The 16,257-nt window shown below is 44.1% G+C and overlaps 1 protein-coding gene and 1 long non-coding RNA gene across 4 annotated transcripts in view; one reads left to right on the plus strand and one right to left on the minus strand.

Moving 5' to 3' along the window:
- The window catches only part of JPH1 (junctophilin 1), a 60,938-nt gene extending 58,696 nt beyond the window's left edge, over positions 1-2,242 (minus strand). For 2 of the 3 annotated variants that reach the window (XM_083623325.1, XM_083623324.1), the window contains exon 1: positions 1,642-2,215. In XM_083623325.1, the coding sequence (XP_083479451.1) occupies positions 1,642-2,020 (379 nt within the window). In that variant the 5' untranslated portion in view covers positions 2,021-2,215. Of the gene's footprint in view, positions 1-1,641 lie in introns of all 3 variants that reach the window. The other variant, XR_014550398.1, reaches the window with a different exon arrangement.
- Positions 2,243-9,217: 6,975 nt separating this feature from the next.
- On the plus strand, positions 9,218-14,435 carry LOC310766860. The gene is made up of 3 exons (XR_014550470.1): positions 9,218-9,600; positions 12,182-12,219; positions 14,345-14,435. It is a non-coding gene; the product is annotated as an uncharacterized lncRNA (long non-coding RNA).
- The last annotated feature ends 1,822 nt before the right edge of the window (positions 14,436-16,257 follow it).

Here is a 16,257-nt window from a genome sequence, read left to right on the forward strand (position 1 = left end):
TTCACTGCTCTCAAAATATAACTATTCGGCCTTGTCAAACTCATCAGTTATGGCTGGTGCACCAACTTCTTTTGATACAGATGCCCTGCTCAGAGTTTGCTTCCGTACCCTGGTAAACTTTCAGTTGGACTACTAAAACATGTTGCACATGGGGCTGCCTTTGGAGATTTATTGGGAACTTCAGAATTCAGCTGCTAGGCTGCTGACTGTAAACATCTATAGTGATCACACATACTGTGTGACTTGGCCATCAGGCACAGAAGAACAAACTGCAAAAAGGTTCTGCATTCCAGAAAGGTAAACTATTGGAAGTATTTCTATCAGCTGGTAAAGAAAAGTAGCAATCCTAGAAAAACAGTACCGTAACATTTAATCCCTCCCTTGTAAAAGTTAATTTTAAATACCCCATGCATCTGCCTCCTCCAAGAATCCCGAGAACTGTAGTTTGTTCAGAGTATTGGAAATTGTAGCTCTGTGATTGGTAAACTACAGTTTCCAGGATTCTTTTTTGGGGTGTGTGAGCGTGTGTGCTTTAAACGTGTGGTATACATGCAGCCTCAAACTCATGATGTTGAGCAAGCTAAAAACTGCGTTCAGGGTTTTCAGGAGAGACCTAAGCAACTGTATTGCACGAAAATGCTGAGGTGGGAAAAGGATGTCTGAAGGCAACCTAGGCAACCATCTAAATTTAAGTCAGGCAGCCCATACTCAGTTCATCCCACAACACCTACTGCAATTATGTGCCCAAGCAGATAACAGGGTGCTTACTCAAAAATGATTTAATGCAGATTAGATCCCCCTTAGCAACTTAACATACTGTCACAGCAATCAGAGTGGCAGAAAGGGTGGACTTTCCTCACTCTTTTAATGTCAGCTTATAGGAGAATTGAAGGGAGAATCTAATTCAATTTGGAAATTCCAGAGGAATATCTGTGGTTAGCATGCTGCGGCCAAAACAACAAAGAGCCTTATGGCAGCTTAAAGGCTAACCAATATATTGTGGCATAGGCTTTGGTGGACAACAGCCCACACTCGGATGTATCTGATGAACTGAACTGTGCGATTGTAGCAAAGGAGAAAAGAAAGGGGGGGGGCATTATCTCTTGTCTGCGCTGCAAACCGCCTGTGTTTAGTACAAATGTGCTAATACTCCCTTATCGGCGCCTGTTTCATTCCCAGAAGGCGGAAGATCAACAGCAGCAGCAGGGTGTCAAGCCGCCTCTCACTTTTTGCATGAAGCTACAAAGGGCCATCGGCTTCGCGGCGGTTGCCACCTATGCACGGTGGTGGGATCTATACTTTTTACAGAAAACGGGACTCTGAGCAATCCTCGCGGTGAGGAAGGCGAAACTTTTGCAGGCTCTCTTCCTCCTCGTTTGCTCCTCGAACCTAGAGCGCCGCGCGTTTCCTTCCGCAAGCGGGACGCTTCAAAGAATGCACCTGCTACCCGCGTTTGTCAAACCATAAGATCGGAAAAATAAAAAGTGAAAGAGAGCGAGCGCACCAACTCGGGAAGCTGCCGAGCGCAGCGCTGCACTCCGGCGACCAGGGATTGGACACGCGCACGTGTGGAAGCCGTGGCGCGCCATCTCCGCGCGCCCCCTGGCGGCCGCTGCTCGCCCGCCCGCCTCTCGCACTCACCTCCGTCGCCGTAGGTCTCGACGCCGTAGCCGTCCTGCAGCCCGTTGCTCCAGGTGCCCTCGTAGCGGGCCGGGGTGGTGAGGCTCTGGCGCACGCCGTAGCGGCCCTTGAAGCCGTGCGACCACTCGCCGCGGTACATCCACTTGCCCTTCGTCTCCACGCCCAAGCCGTGGCGCTTGCCCTGCGCCCAGTAGCCGTGGTAGGTGTTGCCGCTGGGCCAGGTGTAGGTGCCCACCACCTCGAAGCCGTGCGCCCACGAGCCCGCGTACTCGCCCTGCCCCTTGGGCCCGGTGCAGATGCCGTGCCCGTGGGCCTTGCCCTCCTCCCAGCCGCCGCAGTAGGTGCCGCCATCGTCGAAGTCGAACCTGCCGCCCGTCATTCAGGGGGAGCGGGGCGCGCCCGGGCCGAGCTCGGCTTCTCCGCCGCTGCTGCTGTTCTCGGGGCGCTGCGCTGCGTCCCCTGCTGAGGCTCCCGCGACAAATGCCAGCGCTCCGTCCCAGGCAGCGCTCCTCGGCTCGGCGCTGGCGCCCGCCCTCAGCCGCGCTCCTCCCCTCCGCCGTCCCCTCCTGCCCCACCCAAGCCCGGCCGCCGGCCGGCTCCTGCCCCGGGAGAGGGAAAAAGGCGGGAAGGGGAGGGGGCGAGGCGGGGCAGGTGCCTCAGGCGAGCGAGGCAGGCGCGCAGTTTCCGGAACTCTTGAAGCGGGGGAAAGGAGGTTAAAAAAAAAACACCGGTGCGCGCGTGAGGCGGATCCCGCTTGAGGGGGAAGGGGGTGTTGTCGGCGCCTCAGCACAGGCAAAGGTGTGAGGGAGCGACCAGGAGACCACGGGGGGGGGGGGAGCGATAATACCATACGTTTAAACCATATTTAAAGCACATAACAACCCCCCCCCCCAAATCCTGCAAAGGAAGCTGTAGCTTTGTGAGGTAAACTAGTAGTTCCCAGGATTCTCTGGAGGCGAGGAAACAGGTGCTTGCAATGTATGGTGGATGTGCAACCTGTGTTGGCTAGGTAGATGCACTTGTTCAGCACTTAAAGAACAACAGCTTGTGGGTTCGACCCCCATAGCTGCTTTGCAATGCCAGGCACGACTCTGTTTGGGCTGAGAGCATATCAAGTAATAATAAGCTAGGAGCTCTGAGCATGCACAGAGTGCATTTCCTTCACCATGCACGCTCTGCAACCTCTCTTCACTCATAACAAAAAAAAATTTTTCCCCTTCCAGTAGCACCTTAAAGACCAACTAAGTTAGTTCTTGGTATGAGCTTTCGTGTGCATGCACACTTCTTCAGATACTCATCACAGCTATCTGCCAATCACCCATTCCCACCACCCTTCTGAGTAATACCCCTCCCCACCTTCTCACTATATAGAAGGATCTGGCAACTTCTGTTTCAGTGTATCTGAAGAAGTGTGCATGCACACGAAAGCTCATACCAAGAACTAACTTAGTTGGTCTTTAAGGTGCTACTGGAAGGAAAAATTTTTTTGTTTTGTTTTGACTATGGCAGACCAACACGGCTACCTATCTGTCTCTTCACTCATGTAAGACTCAAAAAGGAAAGCTTTCAGTTCAGAAGCTTTTAGGCACAAGCAAGCTTGATCCTTAGTAGGCTCCTCCCTTCTTCTGAGAGAACTTGTCTGTGTGTGGTTTTTGAAGCAACCTGCTAATTTCTAAAATGACAGGTTTCAAGTTGCTTTGAACCCTCCTGCTGCTTAATTCCCAGTTGTGTGAAGATAGCTTGTGGTGGGGACTAGTGCTAGAAGTTCGCCAGCCCTGGAGCCAAACTCTCAATGGCCTGGTTTTTCCCTTTCATACATTCCAGAGCGATTTCTGTTTACCTTAGACCATCCATTGCCTTTAACCTCTATCAGTAATCACATGCAATCTTCCCAACAAAGGAAGGTGCCCCAGTCGCTGTATCTGATGCAATAAGGTGAGGTAGCAGAATGCACTGTATCGCACTTCAGTCTATAGGTGAGGTATTCCATTTGTGAAGGTCCCCAATGTTTAAAATAACAAACAACACACCTCCCTGCAAGTAGAAAATGAGCATAGCAGGGATTGTGCTGGCTAAAACTCTTCTTCCTGCTGTGCTCATTTTGTTGACTATTTAATCAGTTATCCATCTCACTAATTCTCTGAGAGTGTCAACAAATGTAGAAACAGAGGTGATCCAATTGGCCTTAAAGGAAAAGATAAAGGGACCCCTGACCATTAGGTCCAGTCGTGGCCGACTCTGGGGTTGTGGCACTCATCTCGCTTTACTGGCCAAAGGAGCCCGCGTACAGCATGACTAAGCCGCTTCTGGCGAACCAGAGCAGCGCACGGAAACGCCGTTTACCTTCCCGCCGAAGTGGTACCTATTTATCTACTTGCACTTTGTCATGCTTTCGAACTGCTAAGTTGGCAGGAGCAGGGACTGAGCAACGGGAGCTCACCCTGTCACAGGGATTCAAACCGCCAACCTTCTGATTGGCAAGTCCTAGGCTCTGTGGTTTAACCCACAGCACCACCCGCGTCCCCCAGTTGGCCTTGGCCTGGTGCAAATGCTCTGCCTCCATGTTGTTCTTGATCCACTGCCTCTGAATGCCATTTTCTGGGAATCCCAAGTGGGGAGAGTGGTCTTATGCTCATGTCCTGCTTTGGCCGGGGCTTCCCAGGCGCATCTGGCTGGCCACTATGAGAGTAGGATGCTGAACTAGAAAAGGTGCACTGGCCTGATCCAACATTCTCATGTTCTTATAAGCCAAGCCAAGGTGTGGGCTCCTGAAGAGGCCCCACGCCCACATTGCTCCTCCCCAGTCCTTTTATCTCAGAATGGTGCAGCAGTTAGACCAACATTTGGATGAGTGTGTCTTCTGAACCTGAGTGAGCTTAGCAGTCATGGGATAAATGTGTTCTCAAATAGAGAACAGGAATGAAGGGGTAGTTCTCCCGATGGAGCAATGTAGGAAGTAGAGTACTTTGCTGTAGAGTATTTTGCTGTGGAAAAACCATGAAATGCTTGTGATTACAGTGGTACCTCAGGTTACATACGCTTCAGGTTACATACGCTTCATGTTACAGACTCTGCTAACCCAGAAATAGTGCTTCAGGTTAAGAACTTTGCTTCAGGATGAGAACAGAAATCGTGCTCCAGCGGCATGGCAGCAGCAGAAGGCCCCATTAGCTAAAGTGGTGCTTCAGGTTAAGAACAGTTTCAGGTTACGAACGGACCTCCGGAACGAATTAAGTACTTAACCCGAGGTACCACTGTATTAACAAACTCAGTATATACAGACAGTCCAAAGTTGCCACAAAGAGAACAATTTGTAGACTTTCTGGCACAGCATTGGACCCTGTAATCATATCTATGGTACATTTATGTCCTGTGGGATTCACATGAGAACAGTACGCTAAACAAGATGGGTAGAGGCGGATTTAGGGCAGTGTGCTCAGTGCAGTTGTACAGGGCCTGCAGCTGAGGAGAGCACCTTCTCAAAGCCCAGTAGGTGCATATATGGCTTGGGGAAGGAGATGCCAGGGCTCTGACAGGGTCCTAGAGTCCTCTGTACCAACGCGGGGGGGGGCACTTACCTGACTTTGGGAAGTAGATAGGAGGGCTCTAGGACCCTGCCGGAGCCTTGCACCTCCTTCCCAAAGCCTGTGAGGGCTGGGGGAAGGGTGTCAAATGGCCTCCTACAGGGCAGCATATTACCAAGGTCAGCCCCTGAGATGGGCCTGATCCAGCACAGCTCTGCTTACGTTCTTAAAATTGCTTGATGTAAGAAGTTTATCAAAGTGTTTTACAGTAAGAAAGTCCAAACTGTAAAATGTATAGGAACACATGGGACAGATCCACAGTTGTTTCTTATGGTGGGGAGTATTTAAAAATAACATTCTCTATGTGAAGTGACTGTCATGTAAACTGTTTAGAGATATTTTTTTTTAAATTAAGTGGTTGCTGTGAGAATCGAATGGTGCCGGTGGTGGCTGGTGGGGAATTACATATGTAGGTAAGATCTGGAAGTAATAAATAGATGAAGTATAGTTCCTGTCTCAATCAAAAGTCAGCTTTTAGCATTCCCACGAAACAGGGCTTGACAAACAACTGGGTGCTAGAACAGTGACTGTAGAACAATAAAGATAAGTCAGGAGAACAAGGCTTTCTATAAGTACTGGAAATAACATCTGTTGATGATGGCCTATGGCCAAAACAAAATAAACTACCTGTCTGTCTACCTTGACCTCATTGGTACTTCCTTCTGGGACTGCAAATATTTTTGCAGAAGCCAGAGCTTATTCAGCAACAGAAAGGAAAGATGAATTGACTTGAGGAATGGGTAGGGGTCAGAGAACAATAGAGGGGGTAATACAGAGGCACTGGTGTACCAAAATGGAAGGTAGGGAAAACTATGGCAGGCAAGGGGGAAAATGGAAATAAAAAACTATAGGAAGGGGGCCTTGGAGAAACGTTGGAATGTAGGTTGCCATGGGAACGAGAAGGATTGAGTGTTCAGAGTGGGATGGCAGTTAAATGACAGTCCTGTAAGTGGAATGACAGTCAAATGTCAGTCCCTCTCTCCAAGGAGTGTCCAGGGTTAAATGATAGTCTCACAAATGGAAAAACAATAGAGTCCCTGTTGAAGACATGTGCATTTTGTAGAACAATGTGAACTGGCATTGTTATTTGCCAGAAGTGTGGGCTACGAGGAAGTCTTCAGTTCATACCTTAGTCATAAACGTACTAGGAAAGCCAGCATCAGTCTCATCTCCTCATGCAGTAGAATGATAAAAACAAAAGTCTTGAATAAGGGAAACAGAGGTAATTAGTATAGCACCAGCTTAGACCTTTCCTCAGAAAGGCAGGCATTGCCAAGGTTATGCACAACATGGTTACATCCAGGTAATTGACATAACGAAGTTAATTTCATTAATTTCAGTGAGTCTACTCTGAGTAGAACCTAGTTGACTACAACACACACATATTTATTCAGATATATTTCTTGAAGTTTTTTGAGCGAAGAATTACACAGGTGGAAAACTGGGAAGTAACTCGTGAGGTCAAATGAGAATCATTTGTTTTTATTACATAGGAACACAGGGAGCTGCCTTATACCAAAATCAGGCCATCTGTCCATTTAGCTCAGTAATGTCTGCACTGACTGGCAGCAGCTCTCAATGGTTTCAAGCAGGAATCCCTCTCAGTCCTACATGGGGATGCCCGGGGTTTAACATGGGACTTTCTGCATGCAAGGCAGATGCTCTACCAACCGTGTTCAAACACATTGATTACATAGGGTTCTACTTTTGCATCAACCGTCATGTCAACCACTCAGCTATCCCACTGTTTTCATATGCTTTTTGTTAAGTATTGTTTTCCTCTCCTCCAGTTTGCCCACATGTATATATCATGCTGGGAAGAACCAAACCCTTATTTTTCTCTTTGGTTCTGCAGGTGAGCTCATGAGCGGAGATGGGCAACAATCATTGAGCTTTCTAGAGCCAATTGAGGCTAATATCTCAAGGATACTTACCTGTTAGCAATAAATACTGGATAGAAATATGTAGCATTGAACTATGCCATCTAGTTCATCATATTTACTCTCTTTCTGTGTGATGCAGAAAGCTAATGCTCAACATTTTCACTTGAGTTTACAACATCTGGTTACACAGAGAGCAGATGGTTATACATCATTGCAGACACTAATATCTAATTTCTTGTTAGATTATATCCAAGACCCAGACACGACAGGCTTTTTAGAAAACATGGAACAGAAGTATTCTGACATTGAGAACTGACAGTAGGCATGCTTGTTCTGGGTTGAGCCCCCGTGCATTCAATAGGACTTAGTGCATAGGAAGTTTCATTGTTTATTATTAGTACTGTCCTAAGCATGCTTACTCAGAAGTATATTTTGCTACTTCAATGGGACTTACTGGATGTGAAGCCAATTTTCCTGGGCTGGGATGACATGCTTTATTGCAGGTGTGTCCACTTCTATTCTGGCACATGAGGCCTGTTTGGCATCCTGCAATCAACACTGTGCACCCACACAGACACAAGTCCATTGCACTTCTACTATTCAGTGGAGGTTTCTGAAGAAGATGAGGGACCATGGTTTCTAGCTCATTAACTTTCACACACCCTTCTCTCTTACACACACACAAATTTGTTGGCATTCACCTGTCTCAAGAGGCAATGGAATTCACCTCTGGAGGTGAAGTCAAACCGCTGGAGAATCACAGTGCCTGGCTGTGTCTGCAGAGACCAGTAACTTATAATTGCTGCCTCCTGTGTTGTTTTTGCTGTGTTAGCAGCACCAAAGTGACATCTTTGGGGTGCAAGCCTGGACAGTGTGTATGGAGGTCCTGGGCTGCCCAGATAACAGTATCCCCCTCTCGTTCTCACTGATGTGGTCCAAAGGATAGCAGAGCAAAATGTTTGGCACTAGCTTCGCTGAAGGTGTTGCCGGAAGGAGGCATACAAGACGTTGTTTTAGAGACTCCAGTCTGGATTTGTGTAAGACTTACACTTTAGCCTTTTCTTCTCCCAAAGAAGATTCACCTGGCAGCATGTACAGATTTTTCCTCAGAGTTTACTTCCCAAGCCTTTCTCATGAATGAATATAGCCACAAGGCAGAAAGGTTTAGGATCAGAGTTTTCCTTCTTCTAGATGTGTTGCCTTCCCAGGTTGATGAGTCCCATCTGTCCCTCATTTCCCTCTACAGCACCCACAATTGGTCTCTTCGACTCAATTCACTGGAGCCTATATTCACATGTTGGCAAATACCAAAGGTTTGAGACCCATCAGCTACACTTCATCTGGTGGTAAAGTTGAAGTTGTAAATGAAATGAAATGCAAACAGGGATAATAATTAATATTCCACCTCTAAACAGAGCATGAGACATGACAATCACACAGATCTGAACCTCATTTTTGAAGCTCTTGCTCACTGCAACTTTCCAGTAAAACAGATGTGCAGGTGAGCATTAACAGTGGCAAATCTACAATGGTGCTGCATGCTAATACCTACAGAAAAGTGTTTCACATGTAGGAATTTTGCAGTGTTTGCAGCACCCAACAAGCATGCTGATGCTTGCTTTATACAGTTTGCTAAATATGACGGCAAGCCAAGATGTGGTAGGTGATGATAACCCAACACAGCCTTGAACCTGTATGACCCAACACTTGAGATTAGCTGTATTTTATAAGCAAAGAACAGGCTGCAAGAGTTATAGATCTATAATGCCTAAATATAAGAAGCGTATTAAATTGCCACTAAACCATGTTATTGTGTACAGTGGATACCTAGGGTGGGTATCCAGTTAAGATTCTTCCCCCCCCCACCATTAAAAAGACTGATGCATGCAAGCAATTTTCCTCCCAAGTAAACTGTATGTTTCACTTCATCCTCTCTTGCTAGAAGTGAGTGTTGAAAGACGAAGGGACAGGCAATGTGCTTCTGGTGCCAAGGAGAGAGGAGGCAGCATGCTTGCCCCAGAATAGCAACAGCCGTAAATATGGTCATGCTGCTCCTCCACTCGGAGACCCAGATCACATTCCCAGTACCCAGTGGGGCCATTGGCTGCCAGGCATTCAAAGGCTTTGATAAAACATTTGCAAAAGTAGCTGTGGTTAAGAGAGACTTAATTCCTGTCCTGATCAAGCTGACATCAAGCAAAAACGGGAGGAGGGCATATGGTCCCCGAGCAGAGAGTGTTAACTTCTTGGGCCATATATTAAAGCAGCAGCTGACTCAGTGTTTCAAGATATGGGAGTGTGTTCTGCGTGAGAGCTTGCTGTTATTTGTGGCACTGACAGAAGCATGCAACTCCTTGCATAATGAAAAGCGAAGACTGAAAGGGTTCTTTCTCTGCCTCTAATATTCTCTTTGGTGTTACACAACCATCTGTGGTGGAAGTATGAAAGTGTTAACACAAAATGGAGTAGACAAAACCCTCTCAATATTCCATGTATCTCTCTCACTAATTTAAAAATGCTTTCGAATGAGAGAGCACCAGTGATTCCCCCCCTGGGGGTACGCAGGGGTACTCATGCCCCCTAAACAATGTGTGAATCTTTGTACTTTTCTCCATTTACTGTTTTTATTTTCCCCGATTTGAAGTATAAAATGGTGAGAGTACCCCTAAAGTTTTTTTTTTTTAAAGATTCAGGTAGGTAGCCATTTTGATATATATATATATGTCCAGTAGCACCTTAGGACCAACTAAGTTTGTTCTTGGTATGAGCTTTCATGTGCATGCACACTTCTTCAAATACCATTTTTTTAAAAAAGGAAAAAAAGCACTGGAGAGCACTATATTTACCCACCATGCACAAATATTTCCAGCTATCTTTTCAGTTGGCTGAGAAATGCCTGTGAAATATAAATTCTAAAAAGATGAAATACCGGTATATGTCTTTTTAAAATATCACCACCTCCAATCACTAACTCTTCCTTTCTTTTGATTTTTTTTAAATACAACCTGCAGTTTTGCATAGTTGTATTGTGTAGAGTTATAGACAAAACCCTGAGTAATCAGAAAGTTACAGAGCAAAGCTGCATTGACTTTGGAGCAATGATACATGAGATCAGTGATATATGAGAAAAGGATTTGGTTTTTGACAACTTTTCAGAGGGCAGGCTGCCTTTATTTTGGGGTGTTTTTTTTGGAAGAGGAAATTAGCCTTGTGAATAGCATTTTGGCTATTGATGTCAAATGAATTCCTGGTTCAGCCGCAGACTCACTGAGGGGCCTAGACATGTTTTCATCTCACCTATTTGGAAAATGGACATCCAGCAGTATTGTTGTAGAATGGGCAGGATAAGACGTGCTTATCTTCCTTGAAACGTATGTGCTCTTAGCTACAAATTGCAAAACTTACTGATGGCATGCAATTCAAGTTTTTGACTGGATGCAGTCATGTTGCAGTCTTGCCCATAAGCCTTGCTATCTCTCTTGTTTGTCTTTTTTCTTCTCCTCGTCCATCTTCTCACACTGCTTTGGTCTCCTTTGCTCTTTGGCAATGTTACTGGCTGTTACATATGGAAGGAAATCGTGGGTGGACTTCCCTCCACTGCCAGAAGTATGCCTCTGAATAGCAGCTTCTGAATCACAAATAGCCCCACATAGATATCTGGATGGCCACTGTCAGAACCGGATGGTGGCCTTTGAACCAATCCAGCAGGGCTTTTCTCATGTTCTCCCTACTTCTTGGCTCAGCCAAACACTTGCCAGCATATCTCCCCCATCCTGACTCAGCTGGCTGAGCTGGGCCCAGTGGATCCCAAACTGGTGTTAATCCTGAAAGAGGAGTGTGGTGAGGGCAGGACCAGAGGGGGTGGGGGGACTTAGGCTGGATTCTAACCCTGTTCAGCTCTGTCATGTGACCTGGAAACCCAGCATAAATTAAGCCAGCAAAAAAGGTGGTGTAAGTTGAACAATAGAGTTTGGATCTGGTGTAACTTTACTCCGGTTCCTGGGAGTATCCTGGCTGGCCTGTGCTGGAAATCAGGATGCTGGACAAGATAGACCCAGCAGTGCTCCTCTTCTGCCGACTCACAATCAAATAAAGGCATTGGATGCATAATTCCATCATCCCCTACCTGACAGATGAAGCTCTCTTAAGCAGGGCTTTGGCCTAAGTGGGCATCATTGTTGGACACAGCCAGGGGTGCCAAGTTGAATAAAGTATTGTGGGGGCTCGGGTAAGCCCTGCCACACATAATTGATCACATGACATAGTGCACACAAACCATTTGAATGGGAATGGCATACCCTCCAACATTTCTCTGTTGAAAATAGGAACGTACCATTCCATAACAATAATTTTACTATTTATACCCCACACATCTTACTACTGGGTTGCCCAAGCCACTCTGGGCAGCTTCCAACATATATAAAAACATAATAAAACATTTTAAAAAACTTCCCTATATAGGATTGCATTCAGATGGCTCGGGGGGGGGGGTTCAGTTAACTCCATACTCTTCAACTTTTATCCAATGAAAATAGGGACATCCTAAGGAAGAGTGGAACATTCTGGAATCAAATCAGAAACTGGGACAGCTTCTCTAAATCAGGGATGTCCCTGGAGAATAGGGATACTTCAAGGGTCGGGAATAGCCATCAATTTTGTGGGGGCCCAGCACCCTCAAATATTTTATTGTGTTAGCTCCTATGGACACAGTTCATTCTTTCTCAGAGGGAAAGATGGGGGCAGATGCCTCTTCTGATAGTGGATGAACTGGGATTTGCTTTCCCTCTCTCCTCCTGCTAACTTTCTTTTCCCTGGTGTATAAAATAATGTATAAAAATTCACTGTTATACAATACAATACAATACAATACATATGATAAAATGTTTTCCCTTTTGGGTTTACTTTTCTCTATGTAATTTGAAAAAAATAGCTAGATGTTCTCTTGAGGATTTTCTGCTTTGCTTCTTTCTATGCTGATATAATAGTCTACTGTGGCATTGCTGAATGCACGTTGTTATTTCAGACACATGCTGTTGCCTGCTCTATTAATTTCTCCCTCCCATTCTCACACAGGGCACACAGTCAACGTCATTCTCACTTACAAGTCCAGGGTTTGTATTTTCACTGTCTCTTTCCAACTGGATATTTTTAATCTAAGGAGTCTTCAGTAAATGCTGCATTAGTAAATCTGAATTACCTAACTTTCATTTGCAAATGAAAATGCTGATTTGTGGTGATTACATTTTAAATAAAAAAAATTGTGGGGTAGTGGAGTGTTTTGTCCTTTTAGGTAGCTCTGATTCTTCTGTGGACAGTGTGATTTTAATATAAGCATAATAATAACACAAGCAACATGAAAATCACTTACACAGCTCAATGGGGTTTCAGTGGGAGAGCATGTAAACAGAGCAGATCCATGAATTAATTTAGACTGTCACCCTAAATGAGTCGTTTCAGAGCAGGGTGACTCCTAGAGATCATAACTGTTTTCTGCTGAGTTGCTATACGAATTAAATCACAATAGTTACTTCTCTCATATGATTTTTCATCTAGTTATAATCATGATATTTTAGTTTAAGAGAACATGCATTCATTTGTCTGGTTAGTCAGCCTGCAAACCTTACCACACTTTCCAGGAAATATGTTACACTGAACTTGTTGAGACTCATGAGGAAACATGTATAGGATGACTCTGTTTTTGCTCTTCTGCATTTCTAAGATGAAATGCAATCTAAATTTGAAGCTTTGCCATAGTGAGTACATTAGTTGTTTGGGATGTTTTTGTTTTTTGTTTTTTAAAAAGAAGGCTAGGATAAAGTAAGGTAAGAACAGCAGAATGCATTTATCATTAATGTAATTTCATTATAAATCTTTTTTCAATTGTAGTCTTTGAGATAAAATCTCTTTATTAAAACAAAATGTAGCAATCCCCATATTTTGTACTTAGTAATCAGATCTGAGGCTCAGTTCACACAGGCAGCAGATCTGTAGGTAAGATGTCCAGTTTTACATACCACTCTCACATTGCAGATATAACAGGACCTTATGTGACTTGCCGAGATTACAAAGCAAGTGTGTAAGAGAGCTTGGAAAAATCCCAAGCAATTGCCTGGCCCCTCTCTTAAAGGCAACAACACACGAGAAAGTCCTATGGGACCCAGTGGATCTCACTGCTAAGTATATTTAGGACTTGAAGGGTAGAGTCTTAACTTTGAATCCGGACAACTAGGAAACTGGAGTACGGTATTATGCTACTTAAGTCATGTTATGCATCACGAGGGATACAAAAGTTTCATAATCACAGCTAAATGGCTTTTGTAGTGTATTTGTGAGCCCTGCTGTTGTTTCTCCATGTTCATCCTTGTATTCCCCTGCTTCCAGATCACATTTTCACATTTATGATTTGAGTAGAGCAGTGAATAGTAGTAAAAGTAGTCTTTTTTCTTTTTAAAGAACTTATCTGAATTGTGACTTCTTAAGCTCCTAGTGCAATATGATAGCACACAATATGACAGTCCAATTTGTACGGCACTTCTGGTATTAAATTGAAATGGTTGCCACCTTCGTTGCCAACGAATGAGGCACTGAGGGAGAAAGCAGTGCCCTTATGTCCTTAAAGAGAAATAATTATCGCAGGTGCCTTCAATATGCTCCAGAACTTTGGTCTGTTCATTACTCTAGACATTTGTTTTTGTACAGAATTATGTACAACTGGGAATATAGGAAGCACCTTCCAAAATGGCTGGGGTTTCTTCCCCAGGAAAATTCCCAAGGGAAACATGGGAAAAGAGCCAAGCAGATTGCAGATTCTACATTGGTCAGTGTCATGTAGAATAGAGATGTGTTTGGAGTTGCAGGGTTTTGTTGTTGTTGTTGCTTTACACATATACACATGACTCATAATTATGTCACATAATATAGTTTATATGCACATTGGGGGTTTCAAGTAAAACTTTCCTCTTTGTGTGTATGCCTTGCATTTTAATATATGTATTATTGTATTATGATTTTACATTGTTGTAAACCACCCTGAGTTAGAGGTATATACAAAGATATATGGATTCAAAAAGCATATAATTGGTTAACAAAAATTAAAACTCATTCATTTTGAACTTCACACAGATAAAAAACTCCCAAATCCCTTCTATTTCCCCAACCATTTCTTGAAATATGGAGACCTCTTGTGGTCATTCAGGGACATGTTGTTTACTGGATGCATGTTCATCACTCCTACAGGCTGTGTGATTTCTAGAAACAGCAAGAAATCTCGAGGAATCTTGATAATAGGCAAGAGTGTACTTCATCAGAAGCTGTTTCTTCTCAAAGTAAGTTAGTACCACAGTATATGTATTTGTCTTTAAGGCAGGGATGGAGAACCTATGTCTCTCCAGGGGTTGTTGGACATCAGCTCCAGCTAGCATGGCCAGTGGTCAAGAATGATGGGACTTGTAGTACAGCAACATGCAGAGGGCCAAGGGTTCCCAATCCCTGTTTTAAATTGTTGTAGAACTCTTCCTTTTTCTGGCTACGTTTCTATAATTTATTCATCTAGATTTAATGTGTCTGATTAGTGATACCCTTGCATATAAATATAAATAATATAAATATAAACAAATATAAATTCTGTTTCTGACAATGCAATCCTATTCATATCTACTCAGAAGAAAGCTTCATTGACTTCAATAGGACTTACTCCCAAGTTAATTCAGTACAGGATTGCAGTTTGACACTCTTATTAAGGAAGTTGGCTAATCTAGAGTTCCATCATCAAATTTTGGTCTTGTGTTTATAGATTTTGCATCACCATTTTTCACTTTCTGAATGTTGCCCTTATTCAGAACATCGGTAGTAGCCAGATGTAGCCAGTGTCTCACAATACATCCCCTATTGTATTTGCATATAGTCTATTTAACATTACTTAACATTGCTCTTTCTTTTTTTTAATATTCTTGAAGGGCTCCCCACCTTTCTTTATAGGCTGACTATGGTAGCCTACAGAAAATAAAACATCTCATTCATGCACACAAACAATTCTGCTCCCTAGGTTTTAAAACATATTTATTTTTGTTTGTAATTTCCACCCTGCTGTCAGCAGTGCAAATTTTATTTGACATCATTAAATGCATGCTAATGCTGAAATAAAATATGGTCTGAAGCTCAACATCAAAAAAACGAAGATCATGGCCACTGGTCCCATCACCTCCTGGCAAATAGAAGGGGAAGAAATGGAGGCAGTGAGAGATTTTACTTTTTTGGGCTCCATGATCACTGCAGATGGTGACAGCCGTCATGAAATTAAAAGATGCCTGCTCCTTGGGAGAAAGGCGATGGCAAACCTAGACAGCATCTTAAAAAGCAGAGACATCACCTTGCCAACAAAGGTCCATATAGTTAAAGCCATGGTTTTCCCAGTAGTGATGTATGGAAGTGAGAGCTGGACCATCAAGAAGGCTGATCGCTGAAGAATTGATGCTTTTGAATTATGGTGCTGGAGGAGACTCTTGAGAGTCCCATGGACTGCAAGAAGATCAAACGTATCCATTCTTAAGGAAATCAGCCCTGAGTGCTCACTGGAAGAACAGATCGTGAAGCTGAGGCTCCAATACTTTGGCCACCTCATGAGAAGAGAAGACTCTCTGGAAAAGACCCTGATGTTGGGAAAGATGGAGGGCACAAGGAGAAGGGGATGACAGAGGGCAAGATGGTTGGACAGTATTCTCGAAGCTACAAACATGAGCCTGACCAAACTGCGGGAGGCAGTGGAAGACAGGAGTGCCTGGCGTGCTCTGGTCCATGGGGTCACGAAGAGTCGGACACGACTAAATGACTAAACAACAACAACAATGCTGAAATATGAAAAAAAATTATATGCAACCTTCTTTGACAAAAGCAAGGTAAATTAATCAACATGGACTGTAATGAGGAACCATTAAAATTCAAGGAAAGAGTTTAATCAAATTGTAGAAGCAGAGGAATAGAAGGCTGAGCTTGCAAGGGATTAGTGTAGCCTCCTGTGCTCTCTTTAAAAATCTTCTCTTTGTGGAACTTACCTCCTTTCTCAACATGTGAAAATCAGATAAAATAATTTTTGGAGGGCTGTCTGGCAATCAGGTTTTTGCTGCTTCAAATTTAAATTCTTGACTGGAATC

The sequence above is a fragment of the Podarcis filfolensis genome (genome assembly GCF_964270895.1).
Source record: "Podarcis filfolensis genome assembly, chromosome: 7".
NCBI lineage: Eukaryota > Metazoa > Chordata > Lepidosauria > Squamata > Lacertidae > Podarcis > Podarcis filfolensis.